The sequence below is a fragment of the Brachyhypopomus gauderio genome, chromosome 17 (assembly GCF_052324685.1).
Source record: "Brachyhypopomus gauderio isolate BG-103 chromosome 17, BGAUD_0.2, whole genome shotgun sequence".
Classification (NCBI taxonomy): Eukaryota; Metazoa; Chordata; class Actinopteri; order Gymnotiformes; family Hypopomidae; genus Brachyhypopomus; species Brachyhypopomus gauderio.
In genome coordinates this window covers 8351348-8376853 of record NC_135227.1, presented here as the reverse complement: position 1 = coordinate 8376853, position 25506 = coordinate 8351348, and the positions used below count along the sequence as shown (strand labels likewise).

The window sequence follows — 25506 nt, the reverse complement described above, 5'->3', positions numbered from 1 at the left end:
CACTTATAACCAACTTAACCCATTCTAAGTGCATCATCAAAGCTTCTTTTCATCATGACATTAAATTTGCTATTCAACATATTTTCTTATAACCCTCAAGTCAGATAAATACATCATTATGGAATTTTTTGTTTAACTGTAATTATAATAGCATAATGCAACTTCTGAACCAGGAAAGCAGTGTAGCTATAAAGGGCCTGGTACCCCTTGTCATGACAATAAACAGACAAAAAGAACTCGAAGAATGACAGGGGTCCACTGCTGAATCAAACACAGCAGAATCTGATTTGTTCCAGACAGAGAGAGAGAGAGAGAGAGAGAGAGAGAGAGAGAGAGAGAGAGAGAGAGAGAGAGAGAGAGAGAGAGAGAGAGAGAGAGAGAGAGAGAGAGAGAGAGAGAGAGAGAGAGAGAGAGAGAGAGAGAGAGAGAGAGAGAGAAAGAAAAAACCTCACGTAAGAGGCTATGCTTCTGTATCTGTCTCTGGGCAGTGATATGATTTGTTTGTGAGAAAATAACTTCTTTGAAATGACCTCAATCTTCAAATAAGGGCTTTCATAATGCACTACTGGTTTGTCATTGTACCTCTAAAATCCCTCAAAGGTGTAAAATAAAAGTTTTTGCAAACCTCTTGGTATTCCTGAACACAATTTCTCTAGGGTTCTGAAAGGCCGCAAATGGTCTCATAAATATTCATATTCTCCATTGTGGCCCCCTCCTTTCACACATTTTGAAACATTTATTTTCAGAAGGCGCACAGTGAATCATTGTATTTAAATGATGAAACATTCACAATGTCAAGTCCAACAATGAAAATCAACCAGAAACAAGATAGGAAAATGGAGGTAGTCTAACATGCTCAAAAATAGTCTCAAGAGAACAAAGAAAACGGCAGCACGTTTTACTGGGAGGGAAGATTAAAACATAGAATCTATATGCTTTTTAGGTTAATACACATGTAACTGTATTATTCAATTAATGATATGCTGAGAATCTGCTTAGGATAATAAGTCACATACAGTGTAGTTTGCTGCACTCAGATTTCTCCAACTCTCTGTGACAGCTGAGCACTTCTCTGTCCTGAGAGCAAGAGCATATTTTATATTATGTAGTAAGAACTAATTTTTTATTCATTAGTAGTTTCTATTTCCCAACAATTAAATGCATTTAAATTATTTAAGATGCATTTAATGTATTTATTTACAATCTTTGTGTACATGTCTTACAGCTCTGCTGTCTCGATCCCAAACGTCTGCCCTGAGTGCATCTGAACATGACAACATGTCTGCGTTCTCACAATGTCAAGCATTTATACATATAATAAAACTATACTTTATAAAAACATATGCAAAAAGTTCAGAGTGCATTCATAAAATGATTTAAATGTAAAAAAAAATTTATGTGTTTAAATATAAGTATAAATAAGTATAAGTCTGGTATATTATATATATATATATATATATATATATATATATATATATAAAGATATAAAGATGGAAGATGAAATGCTGCAGGATATAGTTTCTCATTGAGCTGTTGTCACTCTGGTAAGGGGGTTTAGGACACTGCAGTGACCAGTCCTTCTTCTTCCCTGCACATCCCTGCCTGCACTGTATCTTTTTTATCTATAAAGACACACCACATCACAGCATTAGCACAAATAACAGATAACCACATGTAACCAGACACTGCAGTTCCAGTGATCAAATTATGAAAATTAGCCAAGGACTGGGGTCAGAGTAGTGTTAGTGTCAAGTCAAGTCAAGTCAGCTTTATTTATAAAGCACATTTAAAAGCCACAAGGGCCAGCCAAAGTGCTGTACAATGCACACGTACATATATGAATAAGAATTAAAATAAGAATATTAAAGAATACAAATACAAAAACACAAAACAATTATTTGGAAATAAGGCTCAATGTATCAAATAAAAATTAAGATTATATAAAATTAACCTGAGCATTTAATTTCATTTCTGTTGGTTTACCTTATGAGCACTGGAACGCCTGAGAATACATATATGTTTTTAACTTGGACTTAAAAACATCTACTGAGGATGACGTCCTAATAGAGACAGGCAAATTATTCCACAGTTTGGGTGCCGCAACAGAGAAGGCTCTGTCACCTTTCGTCTTTAGTCTAGAATATGGTACGACCAAGTGTAGCTGATTAATCGATCTTAGAGTTCTCTGTGGTGAGTACGGGCAGAGCAGGTCAGAAATGTAAGTTGGAGAGATGCCATTTAAGGCTTTAAAAACAACCAAAAGAACCTTAAATTCAATCCTGAACTTAACAGGCAGCCAATGTAGGGAGGCCAACATGGGAGAAATGTGCTCCCTTTTCTTAGTTCCAGTCAGGAGCCTAGCTGCTGCGTTTTGAACAAGCTGAAGACGTGACAGAGCTGATTGGTTAATACCCAAATAAAGAGAATTACAGTAGTCAAGCCGTGATGTAATAAAAGCATGAACAACTGTTTCCATATCTTTAAAAGTAAAAATAGATTTGAAAGCTTAAAAATTTTCCTTAGCTGATAGAAACTGGCACTAACCACTGAGATTATCTGCTTATCAAATGTAAGTAAGGAATCAAAGAAAACGCCGAGATTCCTGAGGTAGCTCTGAGTATTCATTAATAAAGGCTCCAGATGTTTAGCATTTGTCTGGATGACCAAAAATAATAGCCTCTGTTTTGCCATCATTCAGTTTAAAACACTTTTTAGACAGCCAAATTCTTATGTCCTGCAGGCAATCACGTATCACGTCTATAGAGCAGTTGTCAGCTTGCTTAACTGGAAAGTACAACTGCGTATCATCCGCATAACAATGGTATGAGACTCAGTGCTTGCGGAAAATGGTCTGAAGAGGAAGCATATACAGAGAAAATAATACTTGACCCAGTATAGAGCCCTGTGGAACTCCACAAGTAAGTTCTGCCGGAGAAGACGAAAAATTACCAAGTGTCACAGAGAAGGATCTTTTTGAAAGATACGAGGTAAACCACTCCAATACTGTTCCCCTAATGCCTATCTCACACTTTAGCCGTTCCAGAAGGATAGCATGATCAACCGTATCAAAGGCAAAGCTGAGATCTAATAAAATTAAGACAGCACACTTCCCAGAATCTACAGTTAATAAAATGTCATTCGTTACTTGTCATTCAATGGACTCTGTGCTGTGGTGAGCTCTGAAACCAGATTGGAATTTATCCAAAATATTATTCTCGGCTAAGAATGAAGAAAGCTGCAGAAAAACAATCTTCTCCAAGACCTTAGATAGATAAGGGAGTTTGGAAATGGGTCTGTAGCTGTTGAATGAGGCAGGATCCAAACTAGGCTTCTTTAGTAGAGGCTGAACTATTGCAAGCTTAAAAATGTCAGGGACAACATCACTAATAAGGGAGCTGTTTACAATGGCTAAAATGCTGTCAGATTTCTTAACATGGATTTCCTCGTGTCTGCAGTCCTATACTACTCTTTTGCCTTTTGCTGATGTCCTTTTAGTCAACCCAAAATAACATCAGTTCAATGGCTATAGCACAAGCACTGTATTTAAGCTCTGCGAGGCATAGACCAGGTACACTTTAAAAGAGCATGATTCTTCATTCATAATGCACTTTCTTTATTGCATGCAGAATACACATCCAGCGACAGCAGGAGATGGCTCCATGTTTTCTGACTGGTTCAATAACCACAGCACCCCTCGGAGGACAGTTTCCCCCCCCCATCTCAGCTCCACTGCTTTAGCAGTCTGAGGGAGCATGAGGGATGAACACCAGCTCATACCTGCAATCCACGGCACTTTTATATGGAGAAATAAAAGAATAATAAGCAAGCAGAGGTATTGTAAAATTGATTTGTGAATGCAAAGTCCTACCTTGGCACTGAGGTTCAGAACGCTGAGATTTCAACAGCTATAGTGAAACAAACAAACACATAAATACAAACGGATAAAAAAAAAATCCAGACTGGCTAATAATGCTATTAGTGGAGAGTGGTAATTCTGCCTCAGAAGAACATAAGTGTTCTACCTCTGTGATATATTTATCCAGCGTCTCCAGTTGCTCACGCTGGGCCGTCTGGAGCTGTTCATTCTCCTTGGACTGGTTCATAGCAAGCTGTCAATTGATGTTATGAGGCTTTTGTGACACAGTTAACAAACAGCAAGAATGGGACCTGTGCATTTCTTTCATATGATTAGAGATCTTTACCCTTTTCCTTTCTATGAGAAATTTCCTTGTGTTGTTACAGTTCAGTTCTCGAACTCTCCTGTGGTGCATGTAGACACACAAAACCAAACAGAAGCTTCAGAATCATGCTGGATAACATCTATCATCATCACCAACAGAATCTTGCCAGACACCAGCTACCCTCATCTCTGAGTCCCACTAAACACCAGCTAACAACATATTATTCTCGATTAGTACATAATACATTTGTGCTAATCCTTTATGATGTCTGAAATGGACATGGCCGGCAGTGATGGGTTTTACCACAGCCAGTCTAGCGTAAGGCTTTCTAGCACTTTCTCACTACCGTTCTCTCTCAGCCTTATTCCTGATGCTTTTGTCTTGACTGATGGCTTTGCTGTTTTCCATTGAGGACTTGGCCTGGTTGGCTCGCATCTCCTTACTCTGTCTACAGGAACACAAACACAACCAAACAGGACCATTTATCAGATGAGCCATGATGTCTGAAGAGAAAAACAATGCCAGCTTGTGTAAGGACATTCCAAACAATTATTGCTGCATTCATATTTACGTTTATTCCCTGTTCTATAACGCACATGACATTCTAGAGTGTGCCAGGGGAGCGGTGTGCAGAGAATAAAAATCTGTTTATATAGTATTTAACAGACCACTTAAGATGACAAATGTGATACATTAGAGTAGCACTAAAATTCACTGTTGAATTATGCATTTCAATACTATATATGTAGAGGTCTTGAGGGAGAATAGCAAACACCTGAGAACTGCCCAGTGACCTACAGAAGACAAGCTCGTTTTGGTCCACCCAGCATCTGGAGAGTCCTACAGAGAGAAGGCTGACCTGAGGCTATTATCTCTCTCAGTAGGGAAGCATGGGTCCATTGCTGAATTTATGCATAAATGAAGCAAAACAGGGCTATGTGCTGCATGGGATGTGTGCCCACTTCCGCAGTCTTTCTGTATTGCCTCTAAAATGACTTCAGAAGCCTCTGTATTCCTGAATGCTGACATTCATCTTGCTCGATAAACCTTGATGATGCTTTGGTCGACACGCATAATTCTTTCAACCACATGAGAGTGTTGAATAGTTTCACTTGTAGCAGGAAAAGGAAAAACAAGAGAAAACAACACAATACATGCCGACGACTTTACAGAAAAGAGAAACCTCTAGAAAAGTTGGCAATAAAGTCACACCAGAAGAGGCATTTCTGAGCATCACTACTGCATAGAGGGAGGACCACACAGAGTGATGCTACGATCACTGAAATCACAAGGAGCTCTCCTGGGTGGGATACGCTTACCGCTCATGGATGTGTACGAGTTGTTGAGTCTGTTCCTCCTGGGTCTTCAGCAGGAGCTTACGGAGGCGCTCACCCTGCTGCAGACTGTGCTGTGCCCGCAGAGCAAACACATCGCCAGCCAGAGCCTCCGTCAGCGCGGCTCTCTCCTGGGCGTGGGCCGCCAGCACCTCCTTCACCTGCCACACAGACAGGGAGAGAGGATGAGCAAACCCTCCCTGGGCAAAACAGGTGGGGTGTGAAATGAGCTTCCTTCGGGGGGGAGGGGCATAGTGAAGGAAGGGTGGGTGGTGCCAGTGGGGTGGGTGGTGCCAGTGGGGTGGATTAGGCACCTTTGATTTGTGTTCTGCAGTTAAAGTCTTGATCTTCATTGCCGTTCCTCTCCTCATTTCACAGCAGTAGCTTTCACTGGGGTCACATGTAAAATAAACATCTCGGTCTGCTTCACACACTCAAAGCACAATGAAAAATACATTCTATTGATTAGTTCTTTAATATTTTTATGGAAGGGGTACACTTTAATGCTTAAAGTTTGTACTTTACCATGACTCAGATACTGGGTCACACAAAATACATATACCTGACTTTGATAATGGTGGTCATATCCACACACACACACACACACACACACACACACACACACACACACACACACACACACACACACACACACACACACACACATATATATACCTGACTTTCCTGCAGTTTTTTTCAAGTTGCTTTTCTAGAGCCCATTTTTCTTTTTTGTGTTGTGCAACAATCTTCTCAACTTGACTACAATGGAGCCTCTTCAATGCTGCGTGTGCCTGCAATACAAAGCATCATCATCATCGTCATCATTATCATCATCATCATCACATCTGAGTGCTCATTGCTACTGACCTCCAGGCCCATGTACAATATTACACTATTATTAGACAGGCAGGCACAAAGGACCCAAAATCACCAGATGTGAATAGATGGAGGTCTTTAGTCACCTTTGCCTGCTTCTTCTTCAGTACATGGACTTCATTCTGCTGCTTTTTGACCAGTTTTAAATATGCCTGAAATATTATTGAAACATACAAAACGATGAAATACAGGGGGTATTAAGAAATCAACATAAATAAATTATTATATAAGAAGTGATTAGTTCTTTGCTCGTAAACTTGTGTTAGCCTGACAGACTTTGCCCTGTAAAATCTTTATACCTTCATCTGTTTTAGGTCATCAGTAGTAACCTGAGGTGTAACGGTGACAATCTCTAAATTGTCAAGAAATGAAAAAGAAACCATTAAGCTTAAAAATCGAAACAATGATAAAATCAAACAACTGCATGACAAAAACAGATCTTAAAACAGTGAATTGTGGGAAGACAGGCTCGCTCTGCAAACCATGCCTGGCGAGACTGCTGTGGAAACTCTTGATTGTGTATGTATGCGGCTGAGCGGGTACCCGGCTTGGAGGCAGTGCTGGGTTTCTGTGCCAGTGATAGGCCAGGTCTCACTGAAGATGTCTGAGGTGACACAGTCTTCACCTGGATGTCTCTCCCTTTTTCACTGCTCTTTAAGCTGTCATTCGGCACATCGGCTATCTCCCACTGTACAGACAGCAAAGGGGACACTCCTCAAGTAAGGTAATACTTCTGGGAGAGGTTTTTACGAAATGTCTGGGAATGTCTCACCAACTAATTCTGAATGTTGAATACGGAGTGAAGTTTGTAAGCCATTTAAAAGCAGTGGGTAACCCATACATGTATGACAGCCCTCTGCTTCACAATCCCCATAGTTCAAGGGTGCAAACGGAACTGGATGAATTACCATAATCTTAAATAAAATCAGAATACTTAGTTCTTATTTGCAAATTCACTGAAGACAATTATATCTGCAATTGACAGGTATGATTTCAGTCTTTTCTTCAGTAAGCAAAATGTCTGCTCTATAGACTGAGAGACAGTGTACTTCTGGTAACTGGTACTTCTGGTAACAACCAAAACAAACAAACAAACCAACAAACAAATGAAACAACCTCCCCCCCAAAAAACCCCAAAACCCCACATCCATTAGAGAGATTACCACTGTAAATGCATCTGTACATGTTACATAAACTAACGATGCGGTGCAACAGATTCAACTCATGGCCATGAAAAAGTAAACAACTGTCCAATTATGCCCCCTGAAATGCAGAGATGTTTATTCCCACTTGATTCACTCAATAAATATGCAAATATCCTCAAATTAGAGCCAACATTCAGCACTTAAATCTCATATTGTTTCATTGCAACCACAAGCTAAATTCAACATAAAGTATCTCACCCACCTATTCCTTATGAACAACACTAGCTGTGCTGTCTTCTTTATTATGCTTTCATAGGCAAAGACACACTGCTGTAGAGATTTCTACTCTTGAAAAAGCTCTTACTAATTTCATTACTTTCTTAGAAATCATATGTTTATTTGGCCAGTCTCTATATTTTCTATAGTCTCTATATTCCTCTAAAAACAGAAACATAAAAACAGAAAATATATCCTGGGTGTCACCACGGTTATACCACGGTAATAATTCATGTTTCTTTTTTCTTTTCTAAATGTGAAAAATAATGTCCAATATGTGAATAATGTAAAGACAATATGTCAATGTGAGAAAATGAGGTGTAGGGTAGCGGGCTTATTGATGGATGTGTGAAAGCTGTGGGCTGTGGTGGTGGAGGTGCCCATGAAGCTCACCGTCTCAATGCCCATGGCTCTCATTTGGTCCACCCTCTTCTCAGAGATGGATAAATACTTTTTGGGATCAGAGAGCGCATCTACAATAGCTAAAACAAAACATGCACTTCAAACCTCATTACAGATATTTATTTGATTGACAAGTGTTTGGTATGACATAACTTAAAATTGTCAAAAAAAAAGTCCATTACAAGACATTGTTTTGGATGGATATAGATCTTGAAGTTTTAATGGATGCAATGTTAAAATGCGCTGACCTCCAAATCCGTCGGGGACGTATGTTTTAAGGATGATGTTACAGAAGACTGTGGGCAGTGAGAGAGGCTTGTTCCCCTCGTTTCGTAGGGAGATATGTCTGTAGCCAGTCTGCAGGCCATCTAGGGGAAGGATCCTCTGGCCAATCAGCTTATTGTTGTCATCAAACACCGCTATTCTGAGCACTGCAAGGTCCGGGAGGATTACCTTTGGCACAAAGTTTATTATTCACCCAGTGTGAAAGTGTGAAGGTGTGTGTGTGTGTGAGAGAGAGAGATCAGTGAAGCAAAGACACAAGTTGAAGCACACCGCTTTCCTTCTGTTAGTCTGGACGCATTATGGAGATGTGTTTAATGACATCACAAAGCTGATCTGAAATGCAGACAGAGCACTGCGACTATCACAAGCAGAGGTGGCTAATAGGGTGCGCCTAGTAACCACACAGGCTTATCCAGCAACAGGAGATTGTAAATGTACCTTTCTAAACACAAAGGGCTCCTCATTGTATACCGGATTTAGTCCATTGTTCATAACCATCCTGGTGCGAAACTCTTTGCGGATTGTATCTGTGGGCAGCCCATACATATCCACTTCCACATATGTGCCAATCTTCTTGTCGGACAAGAACTGGCCAGAAATCACCTTGAATATAGAAAACGTGAGGAAAACTGAATTCCAGGCATTTGGTAAAGGTTGTGCAACAGATTAAGGATTCGAGTCAGAAACTAAGAATGTGGTTGTTTGAATTTGAGGTGGGGCGATGAAGGACTGAGACGTAGACACAGAGGATTGCAGACACTTGCATGCGCTTCCTCTGATCTCTGCCATCATGCTCATTAGTTACGCACTTAACCCCAGGTTCCTTCAGACGGCAGCGTGGCCCTGAGCTACAACTCATGGCAGCCCTTCAAAAGAACAGATCCTATTTAACATGTTCATAAATAAGCAAAGGGTGAGGGTAAGGGTGAGGGTGAGGATGAGGGTTAGAGTAAGGGATGGGGTTAGGATTGGGGTTTGGGAGAAAGTTAAAAACCCCACCTGTGTGGAGGGGTCTCACCTGGACGCTGCATGTGGCTGCTATTACTCCATCCACAGGCGTCTCTGAGAAGGGATCAAACATGCGGTCCGGCCGACGCATGAAATCTGGTTTCAGCAAATAGCTGCGAGGGCAAAAAACACGCGTGTTACCAGAGGCACGTCGGCTTATCTGCATCAAAGTACAAGTGAGCCGCTGATCATTACTGCCATTACCTCCAGTCACCTTAAAGCAACGACCCATTTCATTAAGCTCCCCCATACCATATTCAATTTACACTTCAGAACCTAACACTAAGGGATACTGCAGTGCTCTGATGAACGTGTTGATTAATATGTTTAGAGGTTTCACACCACCATGACTGATTTCACAGTGTGCATCACACATTGTCATTTGATGAGAGTAATTAACACCGTCAGCTAGCATAGCTCTGTAGAGGATGCCCTTATAAGGGGTCCATCTACTGTGCATGTAATCAAATGCCCCGTTATCCTGCATTAGACATGCTACATGTCAAGAGCAATGTACATTTTTTTTGGTCCTTGTTTAACCTCAGTATTAATTTTCTTCCCAGTAGCTGTTGGCAGACTTGTGTTTTAATATTAACTATGAGGAGAATGTTTTTCTAAAAAAAATCTAATCAAGCCCATCTTTATTAAACTACTGCACATTACCTACAAAGATTTATGACCAAATACTTACTCTTTTACAAGAACTGTCTTACAGTGTTTGTGTGTGAGGAGTTTATTTTATGTTACATCATATAGTCTAAAAGAAAGATTTTCAGCAGGTGGTATTTCTGTAATCTTAAATCACCCACGAGATACACTATATTGCCAAAGGTATTCGCATCCAAATTATCGGAATCAGGTGTTCCAATCACTTCCATGGCCACAGGTGTATAAAATTAAGCACCTTGGCATGCAGACTGTTTGTGAAAAAATGGGTCACTCTCAGGAGCTCCATGAATTCCAGTGTGGAACTGTGATTGGATGCTACCTGTGCAACAAATCCAGTCGTGAAATTTCCTCACTCCTATATTCCACAGTCAACTGTCAGCTGTATTATAAGAAAATGGAAGTGTTTGGTAACAGCAACTCAGCCACAAAGTGGTAGGCCACTTAAACTGACAGAGCGGGGTCAGCGGATGCTGAAGCGCATAGTGTGAAGAGGTCGCCAACTTTCTGCAGAGTCAATCACTACAGATATCCAAACTTCATGTGACCTTCAAATTAGCTCAAGAACAGTGCGCAGAGAGCTTCATGGAATGGGTCTCCATGGTCGAGCAGCTGCATACAAGGCATACATCACCAAATGCAATGCAAAGTGTCGGATGTAGTGGTTTCTAGAGCAGTCGAGGCACATTCTCTGGAGGAATGAATCACGCTTCTCCATCTGGCAATCTGATGGACGAATCTGGGTTTGGCGACTGTCAGGAGAATGATACTTGTCTGACTGCATTGAGCCACTACCCAGTGTAAAGTTTGGTGGAGGGGGAATTATGGTGTGGGGTTGTTTTTCAAGCTGGGCTTGGCCCCTTAGTTCCAGTGAAAGGAACTTTGAATGCTTCAGCATACCAAGACATTTTGGACAATTCCATGCTCCCAACTTTGTGGGAAAAGTTTGGAGCTGGCCCCTTCCTCTTACAACATGACTGTGGATGGCAGAGTCTGGTGTGGATGAACTTGACTGGCCTGCACAGAGTCCTAACCTCAACCCGATAGAAAACTTTTGGGATGAATTAGAGTGGAGACTGAGAGCCAGGCCTTCTCGTCCAAAATCAGTATGTGACCTCACAAATGCGCCATTTTGACAAGAATGGTCAAAAATCCCCATAAACCCACTCCTAAACCTTGTGGGCAGCCTTCCCAGAAGAGTTGAAGGTGTTCTAGCTGCAAAGGGTGAACCAACATCATATTGAACCCTCTGGATTAGGAATGGGATGTCACTTAAGATCATATGTGAATCTCGGAAGATGAGTGAATACTTTTGGCAATATAGTGTATCTCTCAGTTCTGAAGTAATACAAATTGAGAGCAAGTAACTAAAGTAACTAAAACCAAATAAAGTAACTAAAACCAAATAAAAACAACTCAAATTAATTAAAATGCAATATATGCTTTGACGGTATGTTTACATCTTTTGTTTTTAAGTATTGTTTACCTACCCACATGATCCATTGTACTCAAATTTTCCTTGATTTAGCTGCATTGACAAATCTGAAAATAAACATCAGGTAACAGTATTAGAAAGAATTCCAAAGACAGTCTGGATAATACTAATTAATCTGTTTATATGATGGCTTCAGTACAGCTGTTTCACACATTTTGACAAAAGGCACTGAAATGACAAGCCTAAATCATTTCTTTTCAGTTGACAGTTTCTGCGTATACCAAGAATTTATTAAGTTTCTTATGATTTTCCTAAACCTAGCTCCCATTATGTTTTGACTCACATCTGGAATATTAAGTCTCTGAAGAGGACAAACCAAGCCCTGATTGTTCAGCACATATTCATATGGGACTCAGGCATGCAGAGGATATCAGAATAAACCTTGAAATGTGTCTGCTCCAGATGGCTTGGAATAACACAAAGGATTTTTAGAGCGAGCGTTTGCATTCAATATTCAAAAATATTCCTCCTCAAACACCCAGAGGGCCACCGAGCTGTGATGACGTGCTCTGGAGAACATAAGCTGCTCTGCTGAAATTTGCAAGGAAACAAAATTCTCAAGTATCACAGATTAGACCAAAATAATAATTACAATGTTTAACTGATCCTGTCGCAATCTCACCGATAAATTAGCCACAAAATGAGCAGACCTTTCCCCTAAAGCCTGTCCACAAATAATTTTTATGAGTCAAATGAAGCCGTTATCCCTTGCTGCCGACTCCGAACAAACAAAACAGTGTTCTGCATCTGGACTGTGGTCAAAGGTGGTGCTTGTGGACCGGTTCCAGAATGCTGCGCAGAGCATCTGGGTGTCTGAGCCTGCGTGTGAACACAGGGGGTTGTTGCAGCGAGCGGACGTGGTGCTGTTGGCGCTACCTGGGGTCTGGAAGTTCAGAGCTACCATCTGGCAGCCCGCGTTCCAGAAGATCTGAGGCATGTAATTACTGGAGTCCACTCGGCCTCCTTTGGGGTAGATCCGACTCATCTGCCGTTTGTTGTAGCTATGCATCTCATTCAAGGGAAACGCAAGGAGGGTTTGGGGAGGGAGCTATGGGGTATTTATATCCCACAAAATCAGGTTCATCCTATTGGGTGTTTTTAACAGATGCTGTTGTTATGCAGGTCATAAGTTCACTTTTAATTCCAATGTTTATACGAATCTAATGAGAAATGCTAGACTCTTCTTTTGTTATGTTTTCCATTTTCTTTTCCATTTTTTTCAAACATAAATAATTGTTATTATATTATGAAGCCCTTTTAAAAGTCTCAGACATGAAGACAACTCACATCTTGATATTTATTGCAGATGGTACTCAATGAGAATTTTCTTGTGGTAATATTATTATCTAATCCTGGTCATGTCACATTTATAAAACAGAAGCTTAGAATAAGATTTACAGATCTGCCAACAGCCAAGAAGAAATTGAAGCTCTTTCAAAAGTCGGCTCTAACACTTGCGATAAATATCAATAAATAATTCACTAGTAATTATTTTGTGAGCACTGTTTATAGTTTGCAATTTATTTCAGAATCACAGCACAACTCAGCTCTCTTGTTCATGTTGAGAAATAATGTGTCATACAAAAGTAGCCGCTGTTAGTGAGTCACACGGACATAACTACCCAGAACAAGCAGTAATATCATGTCAACTATCCAACACTTACACATATAGGACCACAGCAGAACAGCAGAGGAATAAAACCTCCACAAAGACAAAAATGACCCGAGACTTGAAAGTACTGCTTCAATTTTTTGATTTATTTCATGCTCTTCTGTATGATGGAGAAGGCATGGTAAGATCCATAACGCAGAACCTCACCAGTCAGTGAAGGTGTCAGCAGAACAGTCATTCTAAGTGGTTTCCTTGAAAAAAAATCTCTATTAGATTGCAGGCAGAACCCGTAAAGGGGCCGCCAATCCACGTGCCAGCAAAATCATTCCCACAGTCCAGTGTGAGAGGCACTGTTTTGACAAAGCATGGCCTCAAGCAAGCCTAGTGAATCAAACGCTCAGCCAGTCCCCGGTGCCAGTAGGCCTTGGAGGCTGTGTCTGCCTGGGCACAGTGACAGGTTACTCATCACATGGGGCACTGCAGTTGTCAGTGCCCAGTGTATCTCTTGGGAATTCAACCTTCCCGTGAAACCTGCCAGCCGGAAAGGGGACGGTAGAGTGCAGCAACTTAAGTGCCCATGAGGGCCACTCTAATATACTGTAGATCAAGACAGAACCCACAAGCCTCACGCAAAATGTAACTATTTGAATGGAACAGACCATAAGCGGCATTTGACAGTTGTGGTTTATTTATGGCCTGTCATTTTCAAATGCAAGTTATGTCACTTAGTGGACACTTAAAGCAGAGGCTAACATTGTGCAATGTTAGGTGAAACTAGAGTGTTAACACTGAACTACTGAGACAAGCTGAGTACAGCACTATGTGTACTATCAAGGTCACCTGAACTGGCAGCTATAAATACTTTATAAATCCACACCAGCTAGCCCATCAAAAACCAGGAGTCTACGCGGCAACTCAGACGGCTGGGGACCCATACACCTGACTCTGTAAGTAAGGCTATGTAATGAAGGACATAGCCTAGTAAGGTATGTTAGCGGTTTGCTAGCCAATAGGCTTTTGAGGCTGCCTGCCGCCTCGGTCAGAGTGGTGGTGGAAGAAAAGGAATCCTGCTGGGTAGTGACAAGAAAGTGAACTAGGAATTCCAAAAACTACAGTCTGCCTGAGCAGACAGAAATAAGAAATATGGCCTGGGAAAACACTCGGTAAAGGAATAAGAATACTAATGTGCCAGCAGGCAGGCTTGGGCAGTCACGGGGAGAATGAGTCTCACTAAAGCATGGCTAAACAAAGAATCAGGGAAATCAATCCTGCATAACTTGGAACAGATAAATAACCTGAATATTCCAGGAGGTGGGGGGGTGGAGGGTGTCACGAAAGAGAAAGTTTTTTTTTGAGCAGCTAAGCATAAAATGTTCTACCTCTCACTCTTTATAAATATACAAAGGAATTCCAAAATAAATAAATTCTGAGTGAGTTATCAGCAAACCAAAGGTTACACAACTCCTTTTGATTAAATCTTTGTCTACAGATTTAAATCAAATGGTGTTTCATGAACATTATAAAGCAGCTATTTCCTTGAGCTGTTGGATAACCTGAAAACCTTGTAACTATTCATGTTCTATACCCAACAAAAAGGATACTTGACAAACTCAATAGCATTGGTCCTTAGGTATCCTAAGCCTACAGACTCATTAAAGGAAGACATGTTGTGATGGATGTTCTTTTCTGCAAATAAATAAATCAAGTAACAGAACACACAGGCATAATTAATGTTCACATAAATTGTATTTACAGTCATTACATAACATGCAACCGTTTAATCTAGTAGGCAATATAAGACTACTTGCCTTCAGCCTCCTCAAAACCTAGGAACTTCACGGCCTGAGCGTAGTTAATGATGTTGGAGAGGTAGGGGTGAATACTAGTGGTGGCGGCGACGTATGTGTAAGACTGAATCAAGGTCTGCTCGTCAGCCGTGCCTGTGTCGCCAGCCTGCACATCAGAATGGACTTTACATATTCACACCAAGCAGTGAATAGAATAAATGAAGTTGCTGGGCAGGTGACTGCGCTTAAGAATATGTTTCGATCCAAATACCTTTTTTGAAACCTAAATGAAAAGGAAGGAATACTTAAAAGGCACCTTTTTTCCATTTTGACAAACCTTTTTCTTTTTTGATGGAAAAAAACCAACTATCCTCAGCACATTGTAAAGCAATTTACATATAAAAAGAATAATAAATAACAAAAACAAAATTATGACAATCAAAGTGTATACACACTTTATAACAAGTAAACAGTAAAAGAACCTTTCTGGCTCCAACCCCATTTTCCTCACTGCTGTTTGACTGGCCAATGTCAAAGCTGCTACACATGCGCTCAGGGTGAGCCTCATCCACCAGCTCTGCTACACACACACACACACACACACACACACACACACACACACACACACACGCGGTTGTCGAAGAACAAGGAAAAATTAAATCAGTCACAAAGGTCCAAACCTTTGACATAACCGAACATGACTCAGTGACAGACTTGACTGCATGTAACTAAAGGCCTTATGGCATCTAGGGAACTGCTAGTCTATGTTAGATAAGGCTGCTGTGCTGTAGGTGCTAATGGCTAGGACAGAGGCCGTGTCTGACCAGAACCGGGCTCCTCTTCATTCTCATCTTCAGACATGTGGCTGGTCGGGCTTGCTTCTCCAGCTTCCATGTGCTTCCTGAAGTGCTCCAGCTGCTCTACCAAACAGCAGACATGCGCACAATGTCAGCAAACCTTCTTCTAAAAACACTGACTGTAAAATGTGTTGTTGAGTGTATTTTACACACACACACACACACACACACATACATACATACATACATACATACATACATTATATATATATATATATATATATATATAACTTTATTTGAGCAGTTTTTAATTTTGTGTGCGTATAATTCCAGCTCACTTTTTAATATTCATCTGAAAAAGGAAAATAAAATGTACTTTGTTCAGCATCGGGTTTCAATCGTCTGTTCTTAATTAGAATTTTTCCTTTCAAGTCATTTGGTGAGGGCAAAGGTCGCCCAGGCTCCATCTAAGACGCAAAAAAAAAAAAAAAAAAACAACAACAAAACAACTTCAGCAAGAACATCATTAGTCATAATGAATCATCATCAAATCATCAAGAAGCACATACTGGAAAGTCCTCTAAAGGCTGTTTGAGAAGCATATCTCCAAAAATGTCCTCACAGTATCTGGCCAGCTTATACTGTTGATGCCTCCTACAAAGCACGAAACAATTAAGGACAAAGTGTGTTAAAAAAGACTTCATGATTCTTTCAGAACTTCTTTTAAATTAAAAATGTAACTAGGGAATAAAAGAGAGGCTTGAATAATGTGGATAGACCAAGTCTGAACAACAGTCTGCTGCAACATGAACCAGTACGTTTTGATGTCTCTGAGCTGTAAAAGCAGTGCTGGTGTTGTAGTAGCAAATCTGCGCATTAATAATATAACTTCCAGCCACTCTTTTTATCCACCATACGTACGAGCAGTGGTTCTCAAAAGACAGGATCACAGGGTAATCAGATGATAAAAATGCAGTTTCTTTGATGGCCTGAATGACATCCTATAAAAAGGAAATTTCACCTTTAAAACATATGTTTCAAAATAATAATTATATCAATGAAAAGATGTAATATTAACAAATTTCTTTCCTGTTAAGCCTACGGTAATAAAATTGAACCTTGCTAATGCAAAAATGCTGATGACCTTAAATGAATTTGAATGAATGCATGAAGCCCTTTGAGTGGCTATTCACCTTGAAAAGCACATCTGTGCACATGGCTTTGCCATGAGTTATAATGGGCTCTTGGTCTTCCCCCTTTCCATCCCAGCAGTCCAGCTCCACACACCTGCAATCAAAACAGGGGTGCGTGGATGTATGCATACACATTCTCCCAGTGCCCACCATTTCATTTCTTCCATTTCATCCGTTTAATGATTGCTATGACTTAATAAGAATATTCAGACAGTGCTTATGGACAATGGAACTAAGGTTTATCGGGTTAACTAAACAATCAGAGACAGTCCACCATGGCAAACAGCTTTCCATTTCCACAGTCCTTCACTTTGTCCAACATAAAATGAAAACTCAACTTTCTCTTTATATAAAGCAAACTCTGGCCGCATACATAGAGGATGAAGGCAGCCAGACTGGATGCATTCATAGGCATCATATCAGTGCCTCACTAATGCAATGCTGTTTCAATATCTATTCAAAACACTATAAACTCAATAAAGATCTGCTCAATCCAATGCATTAACCATTTCATCTCTAACTAGTGTAGCCTATCACATGCATGGCTTTCAAGGCATTTAGATTTGACATTAAAACATTGTTTGAAAAATATTTACTCAATGAAAAAAAAATCAAAATCCATTCTTTTAGGTATTTTAGCAGATGATGACGATTCTACATTATCCAGTGTTATGCATGAAATAGCAGCACTGTTGGGGAGCCGCAGATATTAAACCATTATGCTTTAAGCTTTGTCTAGCTCATAGCACCTGCAGCCAGACAGCAGAACCTGCCGATACATCTCCACAGAGGACTTCCCACCAAACTGCCTGCCTGTCAGGTACGTGTTGTGGGAGGAGCTGATGAAGTAGTGGGCAAGGGGCTGGTCCATCTCCTGGTAGAGCTCCAGTCGGTCTAGGAACACTGGGGCATTGTCATCAGACATCAGGTAGCGACAGAACCCCTCACACGACATCAGACCTGCAAATCAGGATGTTACTGCAATATCACATCTAAGCATTAACTTCCACCAGGGAGCTTGACAAATATTTACTTTGTTCCACCACTAGATGGAACTCAGTGATAAAGATGTGTTCATATCAATACCAATAATTTTATTGTAAAACTGGGGGGGGGCAGGCATGTGCTCACACTACAGTGATTGTTACCTTTCTTTATCAACTTGTCATCACTCTCGTAGGTATCTGTGATTTGCTTTGCTCGAATGGTGTCATAAAATGGGAAAAGTATTTCATTAAGACGAGGGTCCCGCTGGCTCTGTGTGGGAGCAGCAGTTTCAGAGAATAAGAATGCTTGGTGTTACATTTGTACCTTGATATCACTTTAAAGTGAAACCACATGAAAGTAATCCACTGTAACACAGAATTATCACACGGCATATAAAATGGCAGGCTAAAAACGTGAGCACTCAATGTTATCGTGTGATTCAATGCAAAAGTCAGTGGTATTTCAGTATTCCACTGGTATTCTAATATATATATATATATATATATATATATATATATATATATATATATATATATATATATATATATATCTCCTTATATATGCGTGTAAGTGTGGAAACAGCGAAAGAAAACATGAGAGGAATAAGCAGGAGAGTGCAGGCACGGCTGCGTTCTTCTACATGTTCAAAAGAGCTTTCAGAAGCAGGGAGACTGGGTGAAGTCCAGAAATTATGCAACTTGAGAAAACAGGAAGTCAAGTCAGAACAGCAGTAAGATAGTGAGTGAAAAACTCTTACTTCGTTCAAAAAGCTGATTAACTGTTCTATATTTAAATAATCACTTTTGTCTCCACAGCTGAAAAAAAACATCAGATGGAAGAAAATACAATAAATTACACAAAAGAACACTAACCTTGTCTGTGAATTTGAAAAAGTTACAGTAATCCATTTCCTTTAATGATTTTTTTACAGCATTCCAGTCATTTCCATAGGAGTTATTCACATTTCTATGGCCAGACTACTTACAGTTTCTTGAAGAGCATCTCAATGTCAGCTCTGGGACAAATCTTCTGAGTGAGAGAGTAAAACTTCTCAAATGTGAAAACCTCTGGCTCAATTTCATCATTCTGCAAATGGAAATAAAATAGGCAAAATGTTTTTAGCCTGATGCTATTTTATTTTTGTGTTTGTCTGTATGTGTGTGTGTGTGTGTGTGTGTGTGTGTGTGTGTGTGTGTGTGTGTGTGTGCGTGTGTGTGTGTGTGTGTACGTTTCAAAATGACCTAAACATAATCTGCAAACCACAGAATGCAGTACCATGTAAAGTCAAATTGTCAGTTTCACGATTATATCCTAATAATAATAAAAAACTAAACAACATGCTCATCATTTCAGTGGTATTTCAGAGATGGCTTGAACGGTTTTCCTCACCTTTCCACTGGGCAGACCGAGGTCTTTCAGTGCTCTGAATATTACTCTCTCAGTTTTTCCAGAAGCGAAGGTTCTTGTAATGCTGTAGGAGATTAAAAGAATGCTATCAAATGTTTTAAATGGCTCAGCTGCTCCTTCAGATACCAATTACAGGGCTAATCACACTGAGGTGATCAACAGAACGAGTACTTCAACTGCAGGACACTGAAAGACATTTATAATGACTCATTCAGTCCAAGTTTAAATTGGATTTTTTTTTTGTTTTGATCAGGCAGATGAGTCTACCTTCTCACAGGGATCTTTCCATTTATGTTGGTCAAAAATGAAAGCCTCATCCAACTACAAAAGAAAGATGTGTCAGTAGTAGCACTAGAAAACACTCCATATGCATTAATAAACAGACTTCAGAATAATTTACAGACTTATAGTCAAATGTAGAAGCTTATGAGGTAGAAATGGTAGTTCTTGGACCATGGCAAAAAGGCCATTGGAACAAGACTGGATACAAAATGGATGTTTAGGATCCTCCACAACAACTGACACTCCTAGCAAAAGGGCCACAAAGCAAAGGTCTGTGGCTCATCAGCAAATCTCATAACAGGAGAGAACTCTGATACTGCAGTGAGGTCAATAAAGAGAATGAAAAGAAAGAAAAACTTTCTTTTTTAAAGAGGAGGAAGGGTTAGTGTTCATTTGTGAACTCTTGAATTCCACAATTAGGTTGGTGAACTATTTGTGGAAACGCTTTGAGTCATTGTCCTACTGGAAGCTCTGAAACCATTATCCAGTCTGTGGCTCTTTCCCTCTTCCATGATGAAATATTTTATGGTATGTTTACAATTTATTTACGTAGGTTTTTGGAAGGAACAGCCCTGCATCATAACAAATCCACGAGCATTCTTCAGACGAGGATTTTAACTGCTTTTATTCCTGACTTTAATACATTTTTTGCCAACCTAATCTCTGGTGTTTATATCCAATATGCTACTGTTTAATCTGATTAAACATTTGGAGCATCCAGTGATGTTTAACCAGCTCTGGTGCTAATGTTCTTGGTTGGATGGCACCACAGGTATTTTTCAACTTGTTAAGTTGTCAAATAGTTTGTCATCCTGGAGGTGGCCCCTTCTTTAGGGGACATGCAGGACATATCCCACTCCTGTACCTGTTCAACTGCAATTCTGGACAAAACAGAGCTCAAACTACTACAACTGCTTTCTTTGAGCAGTTTCCCCCCCAAAACACACTCTTGTATTATTGTAATAGCATGTTCTGTCAGTATTTATCTGTGGTGTCAGTAATTCTGGAGGGCACTGTACAATATTTTTGCCAAAACTGTTCCAGTAACTTTTTACTACGTTTGCTAATGGTGGTGTAGCACTCACTGTTTGCTTAGGCAGGTCATTGGGCATATGTTGTTTGCCCGGACATTGTGAATTAATGGCCGCAAGCTGTCAGTCCATTGCTGCAAACAGAAGCAGTGTAGGAAAAAGATGGGGATTGTGTGCGGAAAAATATGCGGAATGTGTGCGGAAAAATGTGGGGAAAATATGGAGAATGTGTGGGGAAAGTTCCTAAAGAAAACTTCTCCGCCAATCTTCTTATGGCATTGAAATGAACATTTACACTGTACGGTAGACAATAAACCCATGAAGACCTCAATTTATGTCTATTACCTCTGAGAAATCACTACAGGGGAAGGTTTGAAGGGACTTCAAATATGTAATTAATAATACATTTCTTCCTTTTCCCATCAGTGTTGAACAGTTCAGGGAGGGAGCTGTATTTACACGAGAATCCAGGAGATAGATCCTCTTCTAGTGCACGAGTGTGAACTCTTCAAATTTACCTGAGACAAGCACTTCTTCCCTGCTTGGAAAATATTCTGGAGTAAAGAGTAAAGAAGGGACCAAATGAACTTACTTTTGTTTCTTGATCTTCTCACAGAAAAGGCAGGTTACCTTTGCAATGCCAGTGCTTTGTGCCACTAGGTACATGTAGCTGAGGTTGACAAGGTCAGTGCCACTGCATATGCAGATAAGTCTCCCCTCCAGGTCGCTCTCGCCATTCCCTGTGGCCTCCAGTGCTGTGAGAACCTTTGGATCCTAGAGGGACACGAAACACTGCCAAATACAAAACACACAACACCGCAGACAACATTCTGCAGCACATGCCCCAGGCTAGTTCATGGTTGCAATAAAAAATAGTGGCTTGTTTCCACAGTGGAATCACCCAAACCACACAAAGTACACTGCATTGTATCACTATCACTGGTCTAAAAATAAAAAAGTCGATCCTTCTCTTATTGTTACTCCTTGAGTTTGAGGGCCAAGTCATAGTTTGCTGTCTATTATGAGCGTAAGATTCTGTGTGTTGGTTATTGGTTTTACCTTGGGCACGTTTGAGTACCGTATACTGTTGATCAGGGAACTCTCCAGAACCTGACCCTCCTATGAGTGAAAGAGTGGATCATGGCCACAGTGACGGACACAAAAGCTGATCAACACTACACACACAGGCAGAGAGTTAACCCATAAGGTTCCTCTGCAATCCATTTAAATTATGAATTTGGTAGTACTATTATTCCAGAAGTGAATAAGTATTAAATTTAATAATACCTTTCCTTCACTTTTCCATGTGATGAAGAACCCAAAGGCATCCACTCTAAAGAAGCAGTTTGGCTCAAAAACGAATGGATCCTGAAAGGGAAACAAGAGAAAACCACTCCTTAGCTGCCCTCTATGCTGGCTGGTAAAGGACCAGAAAAAAAGAGGTATAGATTGTAAACGTACAATGAAGCACATAAAGTTTCCAGAGAAACAGAGCTTTTTGGATAGAGGATGACCTTCAGCTGACGAAGGACCTCTGTCTAAAACACAGCTGATTCTCTGGAAATCTTATGTACTTCACTGTATATACATAGCTGTTTCTCTGGAAACAGCTGCAATTTTTTATATCTCTACATACAGTGCAGTGTGTGTATATATATGTGTGTGATAAACGTTTCATTTAAATATATCCAGCTTTAAATCCAGTGCCAGCTATTAGAGTATCTGTAATGGTCCATTGGTGTGCAGTTATTTTTTCCAGCAACAGGGTTTTACGCCACTCAAAGAGGTCCTGCAGAAACATTACCATTTTTTTCTATGTCTAAAGGAAAAACTTCAATCAGCTTTTTATTTATCCTAAGTGGACCCCCTTGGCGAGTCAGTTATGTCTTGGGAAAAAATAAACACAAACACAGTAAACTGAGCAACATTATAAACATCAGTGCATTAAGTGCTGTTCCCTGTCCCCTGTCCTGTCAATGTCTGCTTCAGAGTTCTATAATGTACAAAAGCAACACAATGGGTATTCAGGGGAGATTCACTAAACAAACAAACAGAGCTAAACAGCCTTTTTTCATATGAGCACAGAAAGAACTCCCAAAGTATGCTCACCCTCTCCCATGGGAAATCTATACTTTGGTTTGAAAGTTTGGGTCCGGTCACTAACACATTGTACGTGAGAATACAGCCTTCCAAAAATATTTCATTCCAAGATAAACTTTGATGGCCTGACCAGGAATTCTCAAGGGGCATTTGAGAACACAGATGTCCTCAGCAAATGACGACTTTCAAGATACAGAATCCTTGGAATGATTGCTTTGGACCAAAGGCAGTATAAACCAAGCCATATGCATAAAATCTCAGACCTGATATGTAAGTAACCAAAACAAGCTCTGCTAACTCAAAACTGTAGTTCTACATATTTTAATGATTTGTCAATATTAGATATTTGCTATGTATTCAGAGTTAACACTTTCTTCTTCAGTGTTTTGACATATTGTTGCAGTATTTTTCAGTACACAATATTTGCAACATTAAAAGCACACGTAAAATGCTATAAGCCATTCAGAAGCATTCCCTTCTTGACAAAGTAGAGAAAGTGTATTACAAAAGCTGCAACGCACCATAAGAAACAAACCTACATAAAAACAAAAAAGAGCAACCAGCTCACTCAAACACAGGGCATGAAACAAATCCTTTCCTTACCTCATCAAATCGATCAAAATATTCCCCGTCCTGCATGTGTATAGGCACAACTCTCTTCCAGTTAAACTCATATGCTTTCGCCATTTGACCTACAAGACAAGATATTGCAGTGAGGGCATACAGAGGTGGAGAAACAAAGAAATAACCCATCTCACGCATCACACATCCCATCTGAGAAGGCCTCAGTACTAGAGGTGATGTGACGCCAGAACAATTTATGATAAGTGTTGAATGCTGTTGGAGAAATTGTGCTATTTAAAGAAATTTCAAGTGCTTACTTTTCTGAAAATGTCTATCGTTTTGCATTTTATGTCTTACTTTTTCGCAGTTGATACTGGTCCAATAACATAAGGCTTGACATGACAAGTAATGTCACCAGCCTTTGCCACAATATATCACAGTATTAATCAAGAGCTAATACTGTAGATTTGAATTTGGGAAGTAAATAAAAGGGTAGAAAACGCTTAACTTAACTAAAAAAATCACACCACCCATGAAGTTGACCCTACATCAACATAAGCTAAACCAAAACAGTTTTCTACACACATTTATCATGGGTCAGTGTGTTTGCTCAAGCTTATCTGATAGCTGCCACACTCACATAGTTTGCAGTCATTGGCCAAGCCACAAGAAACACTAAAACACTTGCATAGTGTTCATGACCTAATATTTAACTGCAATTCCCTGTGTCTATGATAAGACATTTCAGCATGTGTCTTCATCTGTGTTGGTGCTGAAAGCTCTCTGAAAGCTTATTAGGCACAATGGGTCAGATAGGTTCCATTGCAAGCACTTCAGTCTGTCAAGACTCTCAAAGAGAGTCAAGTTAATCCAAATCTAATATCCACTATGCTGTTCAATCATGTGTGTACAAATCCCCAAAATGGCAATTTAGGCTTTTAACACATACTGAACTAGCTGCTGCCTGTACACAAGTTCCAGTTGCCAAAAATGAAATACACAGACCAAAGATTACTTTAGTGCTTCATTGTATTAATCTCTTCCTTTCATTTTTCTACTCACAGATAACACACTTAGTGTTCATGGTTTTGAAAGCAACACCAGTCATTAGACACAGTGCCTAACTGGGTGTCTACAAGGTGAGAGAGCCTGCCTAAATGTAGCTATGGACCCATCACACACATTGAAGCACACTGCATTTTAACTCCAAAAGATCAAGTAACATAGACTTGTTTATACTAACAGTTCAGACTTCATAACAAAGAAGACACATGTAAGATCAGTTTACCCTATTATCAGAAAAAGACCATAGCTTTTGAATATGCTTAATCTAGAACATATTTACACCCCGGGGGTCCAGCTGCCCTGAGATTATGGAAGGGTTATAATGTACAAAAGGAACATTGCGACACAGGACACAGTGGACGCTCTGCCTCTTCTGATAACACTGCAGGAAACATTTGCATATCTAGGGTTCCTCGCTTCGTTATTATGACGGTAACTACACTGCAAAGTTCAGCTGGAGGTCCTCATAAAGAAACAGGCTGGGTAACATAAAAAAGAATAAAGAAACTTCTACACAAAACTACTGATACTGCCGTTGGGTTTAAGGAAAATCTCAGTCTCTTTCAGCAATATCCTCCCTCCGTGAAGATAACCAAATAAAAACATAATGCCCGAAGCAATACAAAAAGTAGCACAGTACAAATATCCTCAGAGGCAACTGTGTGTACACTGTGCCATGCATGCAAGTCACACGATAAAACACAAGCTGCATTTTATTTAACAACAATTTATTAAAATCTAAACAAAAATATTCGCAGCTTTTGTAACTTTGTCATTTTGTGATTTTTGCCCTGGCTGTCAGAATTATGTCAGAATATTCGGCGTGGCATTTATTGACTTTTGCGATGCTGTGTAAAAAGCCCTTAGTAATTACCAGGTCTGTATTTCAAAATATTTAACGTGTGTAAGCCCAGGTAAAACTGTGATCGTAAAAGCACTCACCGGTGCGCCGCTGTCTTGGAGAAAAAAGTACAAGTACTCTTATGTGAGTGTGTGGCAAGTCATTCACTGAA

The 25506-nt window shown here is 40.0% G+C and overlaps 1 protein-coding gene across 5 annotated transcripts; it reads right to left on the bottom strand.

The window, feature by feature from the left end:
- Nucleotides 1-1644: 1644 nt before the first annotated feature.
- On the bottom strand, nucleotides 1645-25506 carry plcb4a (phospholipase C, beta 4a). Of its 5 annotated transcripts, XM_076978654.1 has the most exons (37): nucleotides 25436-25506; nucleotides 23468-23556; nucleotides 22052-22132; nucleotides 21824-21883; nucleotides 21395-21538; nucleotides 20819-20898; nucleotides 19719-19772; nucleotides 19434-19515; nucleotides 19030-19130; nucleotides 18802-18859; nucleotides 18206-18314; nucleotides 17807-18017; nucleotides 17058-17151; nucleotides 16786-16865; nucleotides 16434-16518; nucleotides 16241-16331; nucleotides 15892-15987; nucleotides 15550-15647; nucleotides 15089-15233; nucleotides 14882-14966; nucleotides 12545-12669; nucleotides 11664-11715; nucleotides 9518-9620; nucleotides 8938-9102; nucleotides 8463-8667; nucleotides 8206-8294; nucleotides 6935-7079; nucleotides 6691-6743; nucleotides 6478-6543; nucleotides 6191-6306; nucleotides 5830-5905; nucleotides 5501-5676; nucleotides 4528-4629; nucleotides 4203-4260; nucleotides 4023-4109; nucleotides 3869-3905; nucleotides 1646-3777 (listed from the first exon to the last, which is right to left on the bottom strand). In XM_076978654.1, the coding sequence occupies exons 2-37, from the start codon at nucleotides 23549-23551 to the stop codon at nucleotides 3614-3616; spliced, it is 3657 nt and encodes a 1218-aa protein (XP_076834769.1). In that variant the 5' UTR covers nucleotides 23552-23556; nucleotides 25436-25506; the 3' UTR covers nucleotides 1646-3613. The 5 variants fall into 5 exon arrangements, with proteins under 5 accessions (XP_076834773.1, XP_076834772.1, XP_076834769.1 ...); XM_076978658.1 differs by lacking the exons at nucleotides 23468-23556; nucleotides 25436-25506 and adding an exon at nucleotides 21110-21302 and having other exon boundaries at nucleotides 1645-3777; nucleotides 21395-21556; nucleotides 22052-22111; XM_076978657.1 differs by lacking the exons at nucleotides 23468-23556; nucleotides 25436-25506 and having other exon boundaries at nucleotides 1645-3777; nucleotides 21110-21556; nucleotides 22052-22111.